Raw genomic sequence first — 19373 nt, forward strand, 5'->3', positions numbered from 1 at the left:
CAATTTCAAGCGGGATGGAGAACGGCCAATCGATAAAACTATCTCTCAGCGGCTTGATATTTAAACGAAAAAAATACACTTAGAAGTTTCAGCAGGACCCGTGATCCGAAGGTCTGAGACTCTCGTTGCTTGTGCGAAGAATTTTTGCGAATAGTATTGTAGATGAGATAGTAAACATCTACTCTGTCGTGAATAACTTTCGAAACCAGTATTCTCAAGTGTTCTTTTTTTTTTAATTTGTATTCATTGTATACTACTAGAAATGAGTCGATACGCATCATATTCATTCGAACTTCAGTTTTGCTATACAAGTTTCCAGATTAGTGTGAAATAATTCCAAAATGTCATAGTGTGACATCAATTATACCTTGGTTAAAATCTTTTTAATTATATATAGTACCGTTTTTCGGACCAGCACAAATTGGTATGATAAGCTGCTGTATTATATGTATATGGGGCATTCCAGCTGAACTCGGCCCACTTCTGACTTCATGTCATCGGATTCAGTTGTAAGTTTATTTCGGAATTCCATTAGCCGATGAGAAGACTCCTAATATTTTTCAGAATTTTCAAATCATACAGTTTCAAGATATGATTTTTTTTTCAAATCGCCTTTGAAAATACGATTTGAAAAAAATAATAAATCGAAACCGTTCGATTTGAAAAATCTGAAAAAATCAAGTCTTCGTATGGAGTAATAGAATTTGGAAAGGAATTGAAAACTGGATCCGAAAACATGAGGTTAAAAGTGGGTCGAGTTCAGCTGAAATGCCCCATATACATACTTGCCTGAATTTCGTGTATACATGAAACTGTCGGTGCTAATTTGATGCAAAAAATAAGCTCAGCTCTGAATTAAAATTATTTTTAAAGTCATTGACGCATACATGATATATATAACTAGAGTGTTTAAAAAAAATCAACTATGTTTTTCCAAAGAACATTGAATAATCGTCACAGTATCCCTAAACAAAAGCTCTGGTAAAATATGAGTCTATATGAGAATATTATTACTATTTAAAGGTGGCGAGTCTCAATTTTCATTTCCACTTAAATCAAATCCGAAAAATTTATTCTGAACTTTAGAATTTTGTTAGTCGTAAACGAATCACTGCATAATAATAAGCAACATAGATTTCTGCAGGAAATTGAACGCTCAATAAATAAGGTCTGAATGAAGATTTGCGTAAGGCGAGCCGTTTCCAAGTTATCAAGCCTCAACCATTGAACTGTTCAAAATAATGATGTAATAATATAACGATAATATAATATAAAAATAATAATGAAATAATGATGTAATATTATTTTGAACAGTTCAATGCTTGAGGCTTTATAACTTCGAAACTGCTCGCCTTGCGCAAATCTTCATTTAGACCTTTTTTATGGAACCTTCAATTTCCTGAAGAAATCTATATTGTTTATTATTATACAGTGATTCGATTCCGAGTAATAAAATTCCAAAGGTCAGAAAAAAAATTTCCAAAGTTATTTAAATAGAAATAGAAAATTGAAAATCGCCACCTTTAAATAATAATATTGAGCACTCATATGTTAACAGGGTCTTTATTTAGGGATACTCTGATAATTTTTCAACGTTATTTGAAAAAAAATAGTCGATTTTTGTTGAAACACTCTAATATATATGTATAAAGGATAAAGGGTTAAATAGGGGGGAGGTTGGCGACGGAAAGAAGAACCTTTCTGGATTCCTGACACGGCGGCACAGCGGCGAGACATCTTTATAATACATATAAATGTATATACCGTCAGTTACGTAATTTATGTAATGTCATTGCGAGCATACGTATCTGCACGTGTTACTCTACGATAAAAGAGTCTATATATAAAATAGATGTGTAAAGAGAAGGGGGAGGAAGAGGAGATAAAAATGGAAAAGGGAGAATCGTTAATATGGTCAAGTGTAATGTGATCTAGATATAGGCATATGTGCATGTACACATACTTACAATATGTGTCTGGCGTAATTACATGTGACAGGGAGATCGGATATACCTCCTGTAGGTGAGACCAACCAACCTGGGCAACAAGTCAGCGAGGTCACATGATGTGATACTTGCACGCAACATACACAAGTATAATTTTTGATTACCAAAGTGGCGAAGCGCCGGTGAATACATTATATGCGTACATACCTGTGTGTGTGTGTGTGTGTGTGTGTGTGTGCCATGGGGTACACGCCTGATACATTATATACTTGTCTCAAACATGGATCAATTTTCCATTTACAATGTGAATTGCATCGTGCCAAAAGGATAATTGGCATATTATCGCCTGTATTCGTTATCTGTTCGACCTTTGTACATTTAGCTTCGACATTTCGCGTCTTAGCTAGCATATTCAGTTTAAAATTAGCGTATAGCTGATTTCAAAACATCATATTATATACACCAATCGATAAAAAATAAAGTAACGAATAATTAATGAAATCGAGAATAATAGTTATTTTCCAAATGAGCGGAAATATTAATAAGATTCTAGTTAGGTCGCGTATTTCATTGCACCGGTCAAATTTTGAAACATTAACGAATCAAAACTAATATGGCCGCCGCTAACCCGTACGCTTGAGATTTAATTTTATCTCTACGATTATTTTTATCATTCAAAAATCATTGAACTTCATTTCACGCCAAACACTCGAACGGCAAGAATAGTTTAGCATTGACATTCACCACCGATCACGCTTCAAAATGGTAGAATTCATCATGCGAAAAATTCGCCCGCCAAGACTAAATTTTCTTAAAATATCTGTATTCAACGGCATTAATGGACCCCGTACCTGCACACACTGGCTTCGCCACATTATAACATTAAAATCTTATTATAAGTCAGTTTAGTTTAGTAATAACAATAACTAACCAGACACACACATTCATGTATAGGTTTACACACAATATTGGAGGCCTGCTGCAGAATACCAGCTGTGTAAACAACAAGTTGCGCATACAGTATTTATACTCATATATATCGCAAAAATTCCCCAAAATATATAGTTTGATATTATGATATTGATATACTATATATACATACTAAGTTTAGCTTTTAAATAAAATTTTCGTCACGCGGGTTTGATAACAAAACGGTTAGTCTAAAGTTAAAAGTCTGTTCCCGTATTTATAAAAAATTTAAATACAACACAGTATAGCATTGCAGCAGAATGTTACATGAATATTTCAAATAACAAGCTAATCGACGTATAAAAATGATAATTTGGATCGAAAGGTTAAATACGTTAAACGACAAGAATGCGCATATAATGTTATAATACACCTAAAAAGAGAAAAGTTGAAGGGGTAAATGAACGGAATGATCTATCATAATACGATACGAACGAATTGGATAATCTGCCAAAATTCTACAGGTAGATTGACCCACGCAGAGGTGGGGGACCGGGGCTGATCGTTAAGCGGCGAACACGACGTCATGGAGGTGCCAAGGTTCCCCCGACCAGCACCGAATCTCGCAAGTACAGTGACCGAGGAGCTCGACGTGACATCGGTGCTTGCGGCAGTGTCTCCCGAGACTCCGGCGTCGCGACGCCGACATGCAATCGTCCGCGGAGGAGTGCGTCTCCCACGTGGTGGTGCAAGTGCAGGTGCAGGTGGAGGTAGAGCAGCAGCGGAACGTAGAGGCGCTTATTTCCGAGGGTCTAGGTGTTTCGTCAAAAACTTGGTCCACCCGCGCGACAAGCGCTCGTCACGTTTCGCATCCCGGCAACGGGTCACAGAATTCCGCCTAAGGATGATGACGGAGCGTCGCGATGACGATCACGACTCCGACGACGACGTCGTTTGTGCCGTCGGTATGCCTTGTTGTAAAATATACTTGAACATTTTTACGTGTTACGTACTGATCTATAGGTTTGCGTATTACAACGATGTTGCGGAGAACGGTGTAACATGTATTGTTATTATTATACATCTACGTAATATCTGCAGGCTAGAAAATCCGTTAACCAAACAGTGTGGTGTACCTACTAGTAGATACACTATATAATAACACATAGGCGTACATTCATTAGGGATACTCTGACGAAAGTATTATATATGATACCTACCTCGAACACATATCTAAAAGAATAGTGCGATTATCTCAGGTGAGAAGTATTTACAGTTTTTACCCGTGAATTGTAACAATTTATAATAGCTTCGATTCAAAAAGTCGCGTACATACCATAACAACAATGATGATGATGATGATGATGATAACAATGATAATCACAACAAAGGTGACAAAAACATTCTTTTAGTCAATTCTAATGCGCATATTATATTTACGTACGTTATACGGGGTATATGTACGAGTACATACATAGGAAAAAATGAACAAGCGATGAATCGCGAATGTGAACCGAATGCAAGCGAGCGTTTATAATACACTCTGTCGTACTGCTGCTTAAACATTACATAGGTACATCCTGCAATGAATTATCGAAAAAGTCAATGTTCGCAGGCATAGTTCAATTCTAGATTCCCATACATATATATCCATGCAAGTATAACCAATCGATTTCGGTACATATTACAGGCACGCGCGGTGTTATCAACATGTCACGGAAAAATATACGATCGCGTGCAAGGGTCGCATTTTATACATCATTTATATGTATAAAGTATATATACACATATACTTGTGTAAGATACATAAGTTATTGGGCATGGACGGGTAGAAAAATGACCTTTGACCTGAATTAGATGGCAGATACTGACATTAGTCAAATATTATCCTACGACGTATATGCCGGACAATTATAACTTATCCATCCGTGACCCTACGGTATTTAGTTCTATACTTTTACGTATAGCATGATATCAGTGTATTTTCTTTTATTTCTTTCATTATAAAGTTCTGCGCTCATGGTTTCAATGATTATCGCCAAAATTTTTTGCGTGGTTTCGCTAAATAAACTAATTAATATAAATAATAATAATAATAGTCGGTGTGATTATTATCCGATTAACATCGCCGTGATATTATTGGGTGAAGGTCGGGGCTTGTTGTGGCTGACCTCCGCGGTTACACGTCTGACGCACGTGGTCGCGTCTGTGCAGTTTTGAAGAAAATTTATATGTGTATAAACGTTATAAGCATATGCGTGTATCCGGTTTTACAGCTTCCGGAGTTACGTTTGTTCCGGTGAAATTCAATCACACGTACAATGTGTATGTACTCACACAAAGGCTAACTATATATATACGCATATCGTAATATGCAAGTACAATTACTTGGCAGTTATATTATTACACGCTTGTCGACAAGTCTTTTTTCTCCAACGCCATTTTCATCAACATTATTAATTCCTGTATTGTGTGCATTATACGCGGTGTAGCATTACATGAAAGAGGTGTAATTATTGCAAATAAAGGAGACGTATTTAGGGTATATTATTCCCATGCAGACTCACATATGCGTATATAATTCGCATATTATAAACGTCGAAACAAGTGTGTGTGTGTGTGTGTGTGGAAAATTTTCAATCATTTCACATCCTGTATCTTATTACACATGCGCATGGCTTCTTACGAGTGATATAAATCCCCATATAATATTCATTAGTGGAGTTAGTTTTCCGATTTGATTGAACGTCCGTATAATAAAAATCGACACCTACGGATAAATTACATCCGGTCTCTCGCCGTGCGATGATAACGAACTCCGCTGCAAGTCAATGTATCTATCTACCTGCTACCGTTGCGAAAACCCCTTGTATTAATTGAGAACGACAGCTCTGCTTCTAGCATAACATTAACCCACCTAAAAATCAATAACGACATTCATGTATCATCGCACAAATTCTCGTACTCATTTACTATACGTATAATATTTGCATAGATAATGCGTTACACACGTATATAATCTACAGCCATCATTGTCGGAGCCGCGGCGCTTTTGAACGCTGTACAGTTATTAAATATACATATATTACGATGCAGATGTAGGCGCTATATACCGGGAATCACTTTAAAATAGACTACTCGGGAATACTATAGCTTTGATCGTCTGCACCGAATGAATCACTACAAAGAAGTTCAGGTTGCGTGGGGATATTTCCTGGAATCAATTCCGATCACTGGCCGCACGATTCCCGCAGGAACGTGTGATGAAAATGTTGATCCGCGAAAAGTGAATAAGTTATATTCTGTACAACGCTTTCAATGTAGGAGGCGCGTTTTTGACTCATTTTTAACAGGAACTGGGGAATTGGCTCAGACTTCTTATACATGCAGTAGACACTTCATAGAGCCGGCGACGAAAATTTTCTCGCAGTAGTAACAACCGCCTCGACCCGCAAACCGTGTCGCGATTCGCGCCTCCTCCTACGTTAGAAACGTTGTACAGATTATAAGAGCCTGCAGCCAGCAACCGATGTAATTGTGTCTATTACTGTGTTACGGTATACGCGATACTCAGCGGTGGCATTGTACCCTGGCAAAACGCGGACACACTCAGTCTACATTTACACCGGAATTCAAGGCGTCGTGTAAGGTAGGAGGACGTCTATGTCCCCGTGTGCTCTGTATTTATTATTTCTGTCAATTGTAAAAAAAGGAAAAGACGGTTAGTTGTTTTCGTTCGAATCGTTAAGTTTAAACGTGTGTAACGCTTTGTTTAACGCGCGGTGTAAACCGTGCGGCTTTTAGAGAATTCTAGATTTCTGTATAACATCGCAATCGCTATACGATTTATTATACTATATTTATTATACCTATGATCACAACACGGACGTAATCGTGATATGATTTATTTTGTCAAAGGCCCACAGCGACCTCCGATGGGTGTAAGTAATTCACCGAAGATAGATCGCAGCATGCAGAACGGCGATGCGGAAGCTCGTCATCAAGGGCATCAGGAATTGTCCCCCGCTGCCTCGAGATCAACGGGGGTTCAAACATGCCCGACGATTCCGTACCGCCTGCGGATGTTTCCTTCCCTTCAAGACCCGCCTTTACTCGTACGAGATTCCGCCGAGAATCCAAAAGAATCGTCAAAAATATGCAAGCATTTGAGACTTCTCGGGCGGATGACCCTCTGCCAGTTTGGTAAGAAATCTGTCGTGTTTGTTAATTCACGCAAACGAGAAAAAGATATAAGAAGACGATAGCTATTGCGGAATTCACAGAATATCAGAATTTTTTTTTATACGTTTATACATAGACCGTTGGTATTTGGAGTTGATTAATTATTCTCAGATAATTTATTCAAATGAAAGCGATTTATTCCTTTTTTTTTTGCAACAGCTATATCTCGACAGTTAATAACCCCGAACTTCTCTTATGTAATTTATCTTATGTACCCTTATATAAACGAATTATGAACACTTTTATACAAATTCCCTAATCATGAAAAAATGTTCAAGAAGTTTATTTAACTCAATTCTGCTTGATACTGTTTGTTATTAATTTTAATATATGCCACCCAGTAAACAATACCGAATTGAGAAAACGGGATTTAGAATAATCCATTATACAGTACCATTCCAATCCCGATGTGGCAAAGATTCGAATTACCTAGTTTATATTCTTTAAAGTTGCAAATCTTTGACTCTGTCCGATAAATATAGATCGTTCCAATTCGAATTAATGTGGATAGAAATCGTCTTGTATTCGATTGCAGGCCACACAATGTATATTTTAAACGAATAACGACTACTCAGTGGAATAACAACTGTTTCAAACTAACGTTGTACACGAATTCGTAATTCCGGAAAATTAAAATTCAAATATACAGCATTCCTAACCAGTTTCAAATTACTGGAAAAAACGTCGATGTTTCAACGACTTCAAAATTAATCTATACACATATCACGTTGCATTAACATATTTCAGAACACTGAAATTCTGTACCAACAGCGTGAAAATAAATTAAAAATGGTCGAATAGTGGACGTGCCGAAATACAGGTGTTACATATATTTACTTTTCATCCCGGAAACAACATTCAACGCTTGTCTAACAACGAACGTGAACTCGTCTTTCAGGTTTAGCATGGCTTTTGAGCCTTTGGGCGATCGCAGGAGCGGCGGCATTTTACAGCACCGAGGGTCCTCGTGAACGAGAACAAGTTGCTGACTTGGCGGCAAAGCAAAGGGGGCTGGCGATCAGTTTAGCCACCGAACTGCGTCAAGTTAAAGCCGAGGAACCGATTTGGGTCAGCACCGTTCAAAGCTACTTTCTCAAACACGAAAACCTTCTCCTGGGCGCCGTGAGCTCTGGATACGGGGAAAGCGGCGGTGGTGGAGGCCAGGTTTGGACGTTTCCCGGGTGTTTCCTCTTCGCCGTTTCCCTGCTGACTACCTTGGGTGGGTTTCGTCATCTTCCGATTTTCCATTTCTACCGATTCCGCAATGCGATAATCCTCGATGCAACTAGCCGTTGTCTTTTCTGGAAGGCAAACTCGTTAGTTGAAATTTAACGATTTCAAAATTCGTTTTACTATAAAACAACCGAAGTCCTAAAATTTTATGTAATATGTGTCACACATTATATGAGTAAAAACGGGACTTTAATTAGTTTTGGGGTGGTTAATTCAGGTATATATACAAGGCGTTCCGTGTAACATATCACGACGTTGAACCACGTATATTACAGAAGACCTTAGCGTGCCAACTAACGAACTGCTGCACCTTGATTCTTTCGATCTCGCAATCAGTCAGTGTATTATAAATAGAAACGGGAAATTTCGAGGACTCACCTCGCGTGCTTTAAGCTCGGGGAAGGAGGGATGCGAAACCTTATTGTCACAATGACTAACCGCAGGGAGCTGCGAGGAATTCAACATCGAGCGTAATAATTCCGTCCGGAAATCCCGCGTTGCGAGCGATTTGAAATCACAATTTTTTTTTTTTTCTTTCATTTTATTCTAAGCCTGATTTGAGAGAAACTTGGAAGGTTCGAGGCAACACTGAATACATTCACCTTCATCAACATTTATATTATTTCCATCAAATTTTCACAGGATTCGGCGCTCCGGTGCCCCGAACAACGCCAGGACGAACAGTCGCGGTTTTATTCGCAGCGATCGGAATCCCGGCCCACTTCCTGCTCATCCTGAACACGGGGATTTTCCTGGCTGTACGTCTGCAGAGTTTTGCAGTGCGGCGAAAACAGCAGGGAGGAAATAGCGAAGACAAAGAGGCCGTCGTTCATCTGGAATACACGACTATTCCTCGTTGGGTGAAGATCGTTCCCTTCGCTTGCATAGGTGAATATAATGATGATGGCGCTTGAAAGACGCGAGTGGTCCATTAATGTTCAGTTCATAAAGTGTGAAATGAAAAAATACTCTGTTCCAGGCGGATACTATCTAATCGGCATATTATGCTTCGGGGTTGGAAGGTTGCGACCGCTGGCGGCGAGCCTGTTATTTCCCTTGGATTTTACCGCCGCTGGTGGTTTGGCAACGACTTCCGGTCCAGTCAGAATCGCCTATGCGATTTACCTCGAGGGCGCGGTTACGATTGCGGCCGTGGCTGTGGCCATACTCCAAGTATCGGCTACTCAGAGCCTTACAAATATCGGCTTGAAATACGGCCTCCTCACGAACACGTAGCGAATACACAAGTTTACGGTGTGCGTTCAATTTTACTCGACGCTACCAAGCGTATATTAATATTTCCTCAACAGCAGTAGCAGCAGCAGAAGTCCTTGTTAATGATATGAAAAAGAAAAGAAAATAATGAGAACCTATTCCAAAAGTAACGAATCTATAAGATGTTAATCGCGTTTAGTCTGAGTTCTGTTGCGGAACCTGCAGATCACTTAATTAAACTCTGATTCCAAGATAAAGTTTATTATTTTGTGAACTCGGATAAAGGAAAGAGATGATAATGAGAATTCTGAGAAAGAAATGTACATGAATTATTAAACTGCCGGTTTAAGTAAGCTTCTGAAAATTGCAAGGTTTCTTGGCACAACTCGGCAGCGCATAAATTGATAAATAGTGGATGTATGAAAATAACGAACGGATGAATAGATGAATGAAAGAAATCACGTTACCTATATTATACATATACGAGTATGTGCGGATGTAGTATATAAGCGGTAGAAATGTATACTTTTTTTCTTTATAAGTATGTAAAAGCGAGAAGATCCAGCCAAAAGTTGATCATTCCCTTTGATTAAGAGAGTTTGCAAGCTATCTGTAGAAAATCAATTCGTCGAAAGGTTACCGAAGTACAACAAATCACTATAATAATATCGTCTAAAGAAGTGATGCATATCAGTTGAATTCAAATGCCACAAAAATTTAGCACGAGCTAGAGTTATTATAATATGCATAACTTTGCAGTACTGATAATAACCGATATGCTAACGAAGAAAAAAAACAGAACAAAAACAAGAACCAAATCTTTGGAAGAAATATAATTTCTATTTCATGTAACGAAGACTTTTTTGTTTTTTGGTTCCCTTTTATGTTTCACTACTGCAAAGAAATTTTTCTACGCCACATAACATGTGTATGGTAGGTGTACCTAGATGTATAATAGATTACTCGATGTTGTATCATTGATCGCTACTCCTCCCCTTCCCACACAAGTGTGATACATAGATATTTTATATTATAAAATAATAAACTTACCTGAGTGCTTTTTATATAACTATTATTAAATATAACTTATATGCACATGTACGTGTGTATTTCCGTACATATATTTTACCGTGAATGTTGATAGTATGTAAAACAGATGATAGAAAAATATAGAAAAAAAGAAATACCTATTGTACAATTATTATACGTTATTTACGTACTTTACATGCAAGAAATGAATAATAAAATTATTTATCACCGTTAACTGGCTGTTATTTTTGCCATTCTTTTTTTTTTCTCGTCATGTAGATTAATGTTCATCAATACTTTGGGCTTCCAGCTAACTTGTTTCTAGTCCAAAACAAAATGCGTGATAATCACATAATTCGTACAGAATCGAGCTGATATTTTGTTTCGGACCGAAAACAAGTTAGCCGGAAACACAAAGCATTAATGAACATTACTGTACCTCTAAATTGAAAACGTTAGGAAGGGTACAAAAATTAACTCAACCCAATACAAACAATTCCCAATTTGTAAGGTAACTTGATGAATTTATTATTTATCATTATCATTCAACTATCGATGGATGCGTCAATAAACTACTATTATTTCCTTGCTTTTATTCTTTTAATACGGTTGTTCTATACACCGCACTTCTGAGATACTTTGAATTGCTAATTGTTTCTTGGACATGAATAAGCTTCATGATTGATTGAAAGATCTTGAGAATTCATTAATTATTTTTTCCCATTATACAAGTTTGTCTGTGTATATGTGATTTATTATATGTGATATACATATATGTAAAATTAAGAGCATTCGTAAACCGGAAGAATGCGTAATATGATAGAAGGCAATTTTGTCAAATATCATTATTTCAAGCTAATCGCCAGGAAGAAAAACTAAATAAGGACGAAACTGTAATCAAGCAATTATGCCTGATAAGTGTTCCTTTTTTTTCTTTGCCACTAGTGTCACTGTAACTCGATTGTTTGATCGTCATGCTTTCAGCACCAACGATAAATAAGTCTTCTCAAAATACTTCCAATTTAAAGAAGAAGAAGAAGCGACATCTTTATCAGAATATATACAAAGAAGTGTAACAAATTTATTTTCTAACAACTACATTACCAGAACTTCAGAGAGAATACAATCCGTGGTGTTCTTTCTTCTTCCTCTAGTTCTGTTTTTTCTAATAAACATTTTACTTTAGCTCACGGCAGTTTATGTCTTCTCGCTTGCACGTCGCTGTTGCAGTCCTCCTTGTCTTTATCATTCGGAACGTTGTCCTCCTCATATTTGGAATTAATTTTTGTTGCTGCCTCCTCCGTTCGACTTGACGCTGTAACTTGAGGCTTGTCTCCAGGTCCATCCACTACAGATGAAACTATTTTATCGTTGACCGGTCGATTGCCTAATGCCATGCGGATGCTCTCCATTAAATCTAGAGGACCGGTGGTGCACTGCTTCGAACCTTCAACAATAATTGGTCATTTTATTTTAGAAATGAAACCACAAGAGGGTTAGAAACGGTTCATTTCCCAAAAATAGAACAAACCAGAAAGAGAAAGTATTCCACTTCACTCACCTATGCCTATGATCTTTAGCCGAATATAGCCTTCTTAATTTTGCCAAGAATCCCGTCACTTTCCTGATTTTGATACTGTTCTTTCGCTTGAGTTTTCGCCTCGGAACCTGCCATGCTCTCGCGCGATTGTCCTAAAAGAATATTAAATCGTGCTTTATATCTTTGAAGATTATAACTTTTCTTCTTCTCTAATCTTATCGATTGATAAAAAAATTTTTTTCATAAAGGAATCAATAAAGTACCAAAACAAAACGCGATGTTATTATAGTTAAATTTTTAGTGCAGCTCAATCGATTATGAATTATATTTGCCTTTTTTTATTCCCTCATTTTTATCAGATGAAAGGTGTATATTTTAGGGAATATTTATATAATATTTATAATGAAGCATTTTATCTTATTGAAACCAATACCAATAAAACGATGAGGCGACAATTGTAATGACTATTTATTTTTATTTCTCTTCTCTTTTCAATGCAGACAGGTACACGAGGAAAAACTCAAGCGACACTTAACTACAGTGTATATCACAGTAAAGCATATATATTTATATATAGCAACTACGATCGCATTGACAATCATAGTAATGAGACATTGACATTGTGTTCTGAAACTCTGGATTTGCTCTTTCGTTGAGAATTTCTGTATACATTACACAGTCTTAACCCAATGTCTGTTTAAGCTCAAGAATTATTTCACCAAAACCAATTGTGGATCGTTAAGAAATTCAGAACTTTTTACGACAGAATCATTGCAAGCAATATAATTTCGTTAAACACTGTCAAGTTAGACACCAGATCAGTCTTAATATATTCCGTCTTTTTGGGAACTTATTGATATATAATCATGCACTATGGTGTGAAAAACAAATATTGTATTCAGTTCGCAAAATCACGAACCGAATTAGGTACTGTCTTGTTTTTTCTTACCATCCTTTTTGAACGTGATTCCGTATATGGTGCCAGGTGTGCCAGTTTCCAACTCTGCGTAAGCCTGAAGCAGTGCCTTTTGTTTCTGATCCAGATTCGATGGAACGGATATTTTTATATCTACATAGTGATCGCCGTATCCCATACTGTTAACTTTCTTCAAACCTTTCCCACTTAGGCGTATTCTCGTGTGGGAAGAAGTGCCAGGGCGTATTTGTATCGTCTGATCCTCATAAACACCTTCAACTCTTATCGTACCACCGAGAACTGCCTGAGCCAATGATATTTCGGCACTTGTATGGACGTCTGGACCCTCGCGACGGAAATACTTTGACTTCTCGACCCGGAATGTTATAAAGACCTCTTTGTTGCCCACCGCCATTCTCACTGTTTGACCATCTTCAACGCCAGCCGGCACTGGGACTGTGACTTTTTTACGTTGCACCTGAAAAAGTTCCATCAGTGAGAAAGATGAACGTCTTTCTCAGTTCTCATTATTGAAAGTTACCGAGAAAAATTCAAATTACCGTTTGACCCTTCCCTTCGCATTCACCGCATGGATACTTGATGTACATTCTGGATCCCTGGCAGAAGCGACAAGTCGATCTCATCACAAATGGACCTGTACTTATTGTTTCCATTCCAGTTCCGTTGCAGTGTTGACAGCGCACTGCCTTTGTTCCTAGCTCGCAGCGAGTTCCGGAACATTTAGGACACGTATCCACAACGTTTAAGTTCACATCTTTGTTAACACCGCGAGCAGCTTGGGAAAATGTCAGGTTCATGATGACCTAGGAAACGTATAAACATAGTACAGGCATAAATTTTGTGATTTAAATATTGAAAGTTTACTTGTTGGGAATGTGAGTAAAGAATAAGTACAGTAAAATGCAAATTAAACTAAGCGTTAAAAAAACACGCAATGTCCAAGTTCAATTGCAAAAAGAGTCGAATTTATAACAAGCGATTTACTACCTCTTGCGATGCTCCAAAGCCAAAGTTGCTCTCAGCAAAATCCTCATACTCGTTGAACCCTCCGGTCTGAAATCCAGCTTCACCGAATATTTTTCTAAACAGTTCTTCAGGATTGACGCTCGATCTGAATTGCCAGTTTTGGCCAAAGTCCTGAGCTCCTTGGCGCTGTCCACCACCTCCCATGCCCATCTGTTCGGAAGTGGCACCCCAAGTATCGAACTCCTTTCTTTTAGTCTCATCGCTGAGCACTTCGTAGGCTTCGGATACCTCCTGAAATTTTTTTCCAGCATTGGGATCCCCCTTGTTGGTATCGGGATGATACTTTTTGGCGAGTTCATAGTACGCCTTTTTGATATCCTTCTGAGAGGCGTTTTTCGGCACACCTAATATCTCGTAGTAATTCCGCTTCGCCGAAAGCTTGTAGGTAGTGTGAATACCGCGGCGAGGAAGCAGCGTCGATTTGGCTTGTATATCTGCAAAAGGAACGTTGGATAGAAAATGAGATGACCACAAGTGCGTGGAGATTATTTAAGGTTATGAACGACGGTCGTCTAGAAGAGGCTGAAACCGGTCGTGAGAACCACAGACCAGAGTGAAAGCCTTTCGTTCAGTTAAACAAATTTCTGCCAAGCAATCAGGTGAATTTAGAACGAGACGATGTCGTGAAACTGAAGGGGACATGATGTAATCTAGAAATGTCTATGGTATGCGGTGCGTTACGTTTTTCGTATTTCCGATGACTCCACAACTCGACACCAAGCGCCGAGGCCGAGAAAAGACGCCGACAGGTGTTGCATTGTTGCAAGGTGATCGATGTCAGATTATTCAACTTATTACAACCGATTAAAGAGATACTTTTCGGCCGAAGAATTACCGCAAGACCTTTGGTCGTGGCCATCTTTGATATCCAGGGACATGCGGGCGACTGTCACGTGACCACTAAAATACAAGAACACTCTAAGACCGATCGAATGTTCCACAAATTTCTCAATCAACGTCTACAGCTGCAATATGCGATAGCTGTGATATTTTTTCATCCATTTAGGTCATTTAGGTGTACTTTATCGACTACGCGGCATTATTACATACTTTTGCATCAAAGACACGTGTTTTTTGCCGATTAAAATCAATAAAGTTGGCGAAATTGGGGATCTTCAGACGAATTTAGTCCAGCCATATATCGATATCTCGCAATCGGATGCGATAATTCAGCTATGATTGAGCCAACTTCGGGTGACTCACAATTGTGTTGCTCCCATTTCCTTTGAGGTTATTTCCATACGTAGGACATTAATTTCTTCAATTCTAATTGGCATAATAAAGGGCATCCGTAATCATGGCGTAAGTATATTTTATATCACCGCCATAAAATCGCACGATTCATATTGCTAAATTTCTTTTGATTCCACCTTAAAAATTCGAATAATTGACAGAGCTGGTCACACACGCTGCTGACAAACATCTGTTTAGGAAGTATCACACCAATGACAGATTATAATAAAAGCTTCTATCAAATGTAATTTGAAATTACGAATGATTTCAGATCGAAAGTCACGTTCAAGATCACTCTCACGTCTGATCCAAAGCTACCTTTCAAAGTGTAAGTATAAAACACAATTTTCAAACAAAGAAGAGACAGAAGAATTGTATATTCATTTCAGACACCGTATTCAGACTGGTAATTCTGAGAAAAAAAAATCTTTTTTCATTTCGTTTTGTTGAACAGATGATGCGGAGGCATTTACTCTCCAAAGAGCAACGGAATTTGGCCTATGAATTCAGACATAAAATTTATCCTACTAATGATGAGCTACCAAAATAACGCGTCAGAGACTCAGTTTATACAGATATTGAAAGCGATCGATAGGTACTTGATTATAATAGAAAGCCAGAGTCTTGCGGCACTGGCAAATACCGAAAGCGTGTCACAAATATTTAGCTACGCACTATTCGTCGAGGCAACGATAGTCGAAGCAGAAAAAGAAAACAAGCTAGACATATTTGAGAAGCATTTACGAGACTGGTGGAAGAGCGAAAATCGCAATTACTTTTACCCGTGTTCAATTCTAAAAAAAGCCTGCGACAAACTTCTCGAAGTTTACATGAAAAGCACTGTTGTTTCCACATCCATAGTCGATCAGATGATAGATCTGTACATACAGTCATGCGGAAAGCCCAGACTCGCTCAATTTATCGAACAATTATTAACTGAATCAGTTTCCAACAATGCTGTGATAGATTTATTGCAGGAATTGGGTGTAGATATTTCGAATATTGACGATGATGCTATGATTGAATCGTGGGAGGATTTGACGGGCCAAGGTAAACAGAAACAGGTCTTAGAATGCGTCGAGAGAATGTTGAAAGACGGTTTCATGCCTAAGCTCGTTAGAATTTTTTTGGAACTAACCGAGACCAGCGGTGTCAAAAAGATACTCGCAAATTGTTTTGTATCGAAATTAAACACTAACGATGTAGAATTCACTCTAAGTTTTTTGGATCTCGAAACGGAACTACTTTACAAAATCCTCATCAAAGACTCGGACTTTCGAACCAGCTTCGTAGATGCTATATTTTATTTCGGTAGAAGTATGACGCACGATGCCGATTCTTGGGTATCTAAAAATCTGTTCAAACACAACGATCTTGTGAGTTTTATGAAAATTTTGCTAAATGGTCCTTCTACGATTCGTCGATACGTCAATGAGACGCTAAACTTTGCTAAAAACGGTCCAATGCCCAACGTTTGGCAGGATATACAGCCATGATGATTGGTCATCCTTACAACGGTACACTAGGTATTAGCTAGTTGAATACTGTATAGTTATATTACATGTAAAACACTGTGTGTTCAACTCTAATCTGTACAAATCATTTTTTCAAAGACACTATTAAACTTTTTTACGTAATACCTAAACTTTAAAAAATTCATTTTTCATCTTTTGACAATCATCCACAATTGCAGTACATCATCATGCGATGACAAGATGAGCCCAAATTACTTAAAGCTCACCTTTAATTGACTATAAAGAAAAAAAAAAAATTCCTTGCTTTTTACAGACTTAGCGTTCCAGACAACACACCATTCACCGCAGTACTGAAATTTGCTGCCGAGGAATTCAAGGTAGCACCGGCGACGTCAGCAATCATTACTGACGACGGTGTAGGAATCAATCCACAGCAAACAGCGGGTAAAAATTATTTCTAAAGAAATTTTTTTAGTTTATCTTTCGATCGTACTCATAGTAATGGTTAATGAATTTTCAGGTAACGTCTTTTTGAAACACGGCTCCGAACTGAGGCTCATACCGAGAGACAGAGTGGGCAACCAATGCAGTTGATTCTGATAATCCATACATTTCTCTGTTTTATTTTTCCTTCCTTTTGCATTTTCTGAAAAAAATGAACTAAATGATAATATATTATTGATTTGTAAATGTTGAACGTTGAAATTGATTTTCAATAATAATGATAACAACGATATCTATGCTTTCCTACATACTGCATTATTGGCCTTTTTTATTCCATTTTTTTACCCAAAACTCGGAATCTAGATATGTATATATACATGCGATAGCACAAGACGAAAATACCTTGCAGGGGAAAAAGGATGTTGAATAACTTGACATGGCGAAATAAGCTCTCATGATTGCACATTTCAAAATTTCACCCTGTGAGGCTCGCTGGAAAGAAAGACAACAAATTGAAGAAATCCTTGAACAGGGGTGCTATTTTGTAACGTGGCTCCTGAAGGCATTCGGTAGAAATGTTTTATAGATGAAATACATTTAAAGATACAAGGTCGATACAAAGGTACATCACTACACGACAAATTACAGTATACACGACGGATGCCATTCGCAGCACAGAATACCAAAGAAAAGTTTCAATATAAAGTGTTGTTCGTTCCTTTTTTCCAACAGTAAGTTAATAAATAATAATAATAATTTTTTTTTTAATGTCGCATTGATAAAATTTGAAATTCTGTGTTGGGAATAACGCTACACTGCTGTATCTCATTGGAAATTTAATCACTCGGGTCTAAATTGTTCATAAATACTAATGAAGACAACGGAACAGCAGAAAAAGAAAGTGAACAAATGAATGAATCACAGTACAATAATGATTATTGAACTAGGCTTACGTGATAGAAAAATAATATTAAAATATCTTAATATCATTCCTGTCACAACCAACCTAAACTTGTTAAATATTTTGATGCTATTGCGATTAAATAAAGTGTAGCTAATAATATGGACGCAAGGGGTGCAGAAATCGAAAAGGATTTATAAGTTGCACACTCGTAAGTGGGAAACATCCGACGCAAATAAGCAGTCAGAATAAAATTGAGGGACGTAACAAAAGCACAGGAATTAATGTCAGAACAATTTCGTTATTATTAATTATCTGCATCCCCAGTAATTTCTGCTCGTCTCTAAATGTATAATAACTTTATATAATTTTGGCTAATAATTTCATGTTGATTTTCACCTTTTTACAATTTAACGAATTAGTCTTTCTTCTTTGCTTTTTTTTTGTTTTTTTTTTTTTGTTTTTTGTTTTTTGCAAACATATTTTCTCTTAAGAACGAAATGAATGCAACTGAGTGCGAATATCAATATAAAGCTGTTTGTAAATATTTATAATAATATCATTGATTGGAATGGCTTTTAAAAGTTGAGCTGATTTTTCTTTTGTTTGTTAAACTTTCAATGGTGTTTGACTTTTTTCTCTCCTTCAAAGTGAAATGACGTCTTTTTGGCACCTTTGTTGGTCTTTCAAATATTTGATGTTACATATGTATATACTATGTGCCCGTTGGCTTTGTTATCATCAGTAAATCGCATATGAAATGATTATTCAATAATGATTTTTCATTATTCTTCAGCTGCAAACCTAAGTGCATTCATCACTCGCGTAAGTACAAGAAAGAAAAATGGACAAGCAATTTTTATATGTGACGAAAGTTTTGATTGCATAATAATTTTCATTTGTGACTTACTGTTAATCAAGATCTACCACAGGGAGGGACATAGCACCGTGTATAATAAATTATTACATACTGTTCACAGTATATGTTTATGTATGCATATACATACATATATATGTATAAATATATATGCATACATATACATATGTAGTATATACATATATATATGTATATATACTACATAATTAAAAAACTTATTACGCTGCAAATGCGTAATTTTTTTTGCTACTCAAAAAAATACGCTGGCTGATGCCGGAAAACTGTAAATTTTTTTTCCCATCGCATAACATGGAAATGGAATGAAAAATGAATTCACAATAATCACATATGCATCAAATGCATGTA

The 19373-nt window shown here is 37.3% G+C and overlaps 4 protein-coding genes across 6 annotated transcripts in view; 3 read left to right on the top strand and 1 right to left on the bottom strand.

Annotated features, from left to right (window-relative positions):
* Window positions 1-19373, top strand: part of LOC124408937 (bestrophin-4) — a 341487-nt gene that overhangs the window by 165475 nt on the left and 156639 nt on the right. The window lies entirely within an intron of this gene.
* On the top strand, window positions 3402-17605 carry LOC124408943. Of its 2 annotated transcripts, XR_006929479.1 has the most exons (6): window positions 3404-3820; window positions 6774-7058; window positions 7996-8316; window positions 8973-9218; window positions 9310-10065; window positions 17593-17605. XR_006929479.1 is itself a non-coding variant. In XM_046886280.1 (5 exons), the coding sequence occupies exons 1-5, from the start codon at window positions 3442-3444 to the stop codon at window positions 9564-9566; spliced, it is 1488 nt and encodes a 495-aa protein (XP_046742236.1). In that variant the 5' UTR covers window positions 3402-3441; the 3' UTR covers window positions 9567-10807. The 2 variants fall into 2 exon arrangements, 1 of the variants encoding a protein (XP_046742236.1); XM_046886280.1 differs by lacking the exon at window positions 17593-17605 and having other exon boundaries at window positions 3402-3820; window positions 9310-10807.
* Window positions 11619-15073, bottom strand: LOC124408941 (protein tumorous imaginal discs, mitochondrial). Of its 2 annotated transcripts, XM_046886276.1 has the most exons (6): window positions 14759-15073; window positions 14039-14511; window positions 13591-13854; window positions 13064-13508; window positions 12136-12266; window positions 11880-12021 (listed from the first exon to the last, which is right to left on the bottom strand). In XM_046886276.1, exons 1-5 carry the CDS (start codon window positions 14934-14936, stop codon window positions 12151-12153), a joined length of 1476 nt encoding a protein of 491 aa, XP_046742232.1. In that variant the 5' UTR covers window positions 14937-15073; the 3' UTR covers window positions 11880-12021; window positions 12136-12150. The 2 variants fall into 2 exon arrangements, with proteins under 2 accessions (XP_046742231.1, XP_046742232.1); XM_046886275.1 differs by lacking the exon at window positions 12136-12266 and having other exon boundaries at window positions 11619-12021; window positions 14759-15072.
* LOC124408964 (ubiquitin-fold modifier 1) lies at window positions 15223-17461 on the top strand. The gene is made up of 4 exons (XM_046886309.1): window positions 15223-15379; window positions 15582-15638; window positions 17099-17229; window positions 17306-17461. The coding sequence occupies exons 1-4, from the start codon at window positions 15375-15377 to the stop codon at window positions 17377-17379; spliced, it is 267 nt and encodes an 88-aa protein (XP_046742265.1). The 5' UTR covers window positions 15223-15374; the 3' UTR covers window positions 17380-17461.

This window comes from Diprion similis, chromosome 8, assembly GCF_021155765.1.
Source record: "Diprion similis isolate iyDipSimi1 chromosome 8, iyDipSimi1.1, whole genome shotgun sequence".
Lineage (NCBI taxonomy): Eukaryota > Metazoa > Arthropoda > Insecta > Hymenoptera > Diprionidae > Diprion > Diprion similis.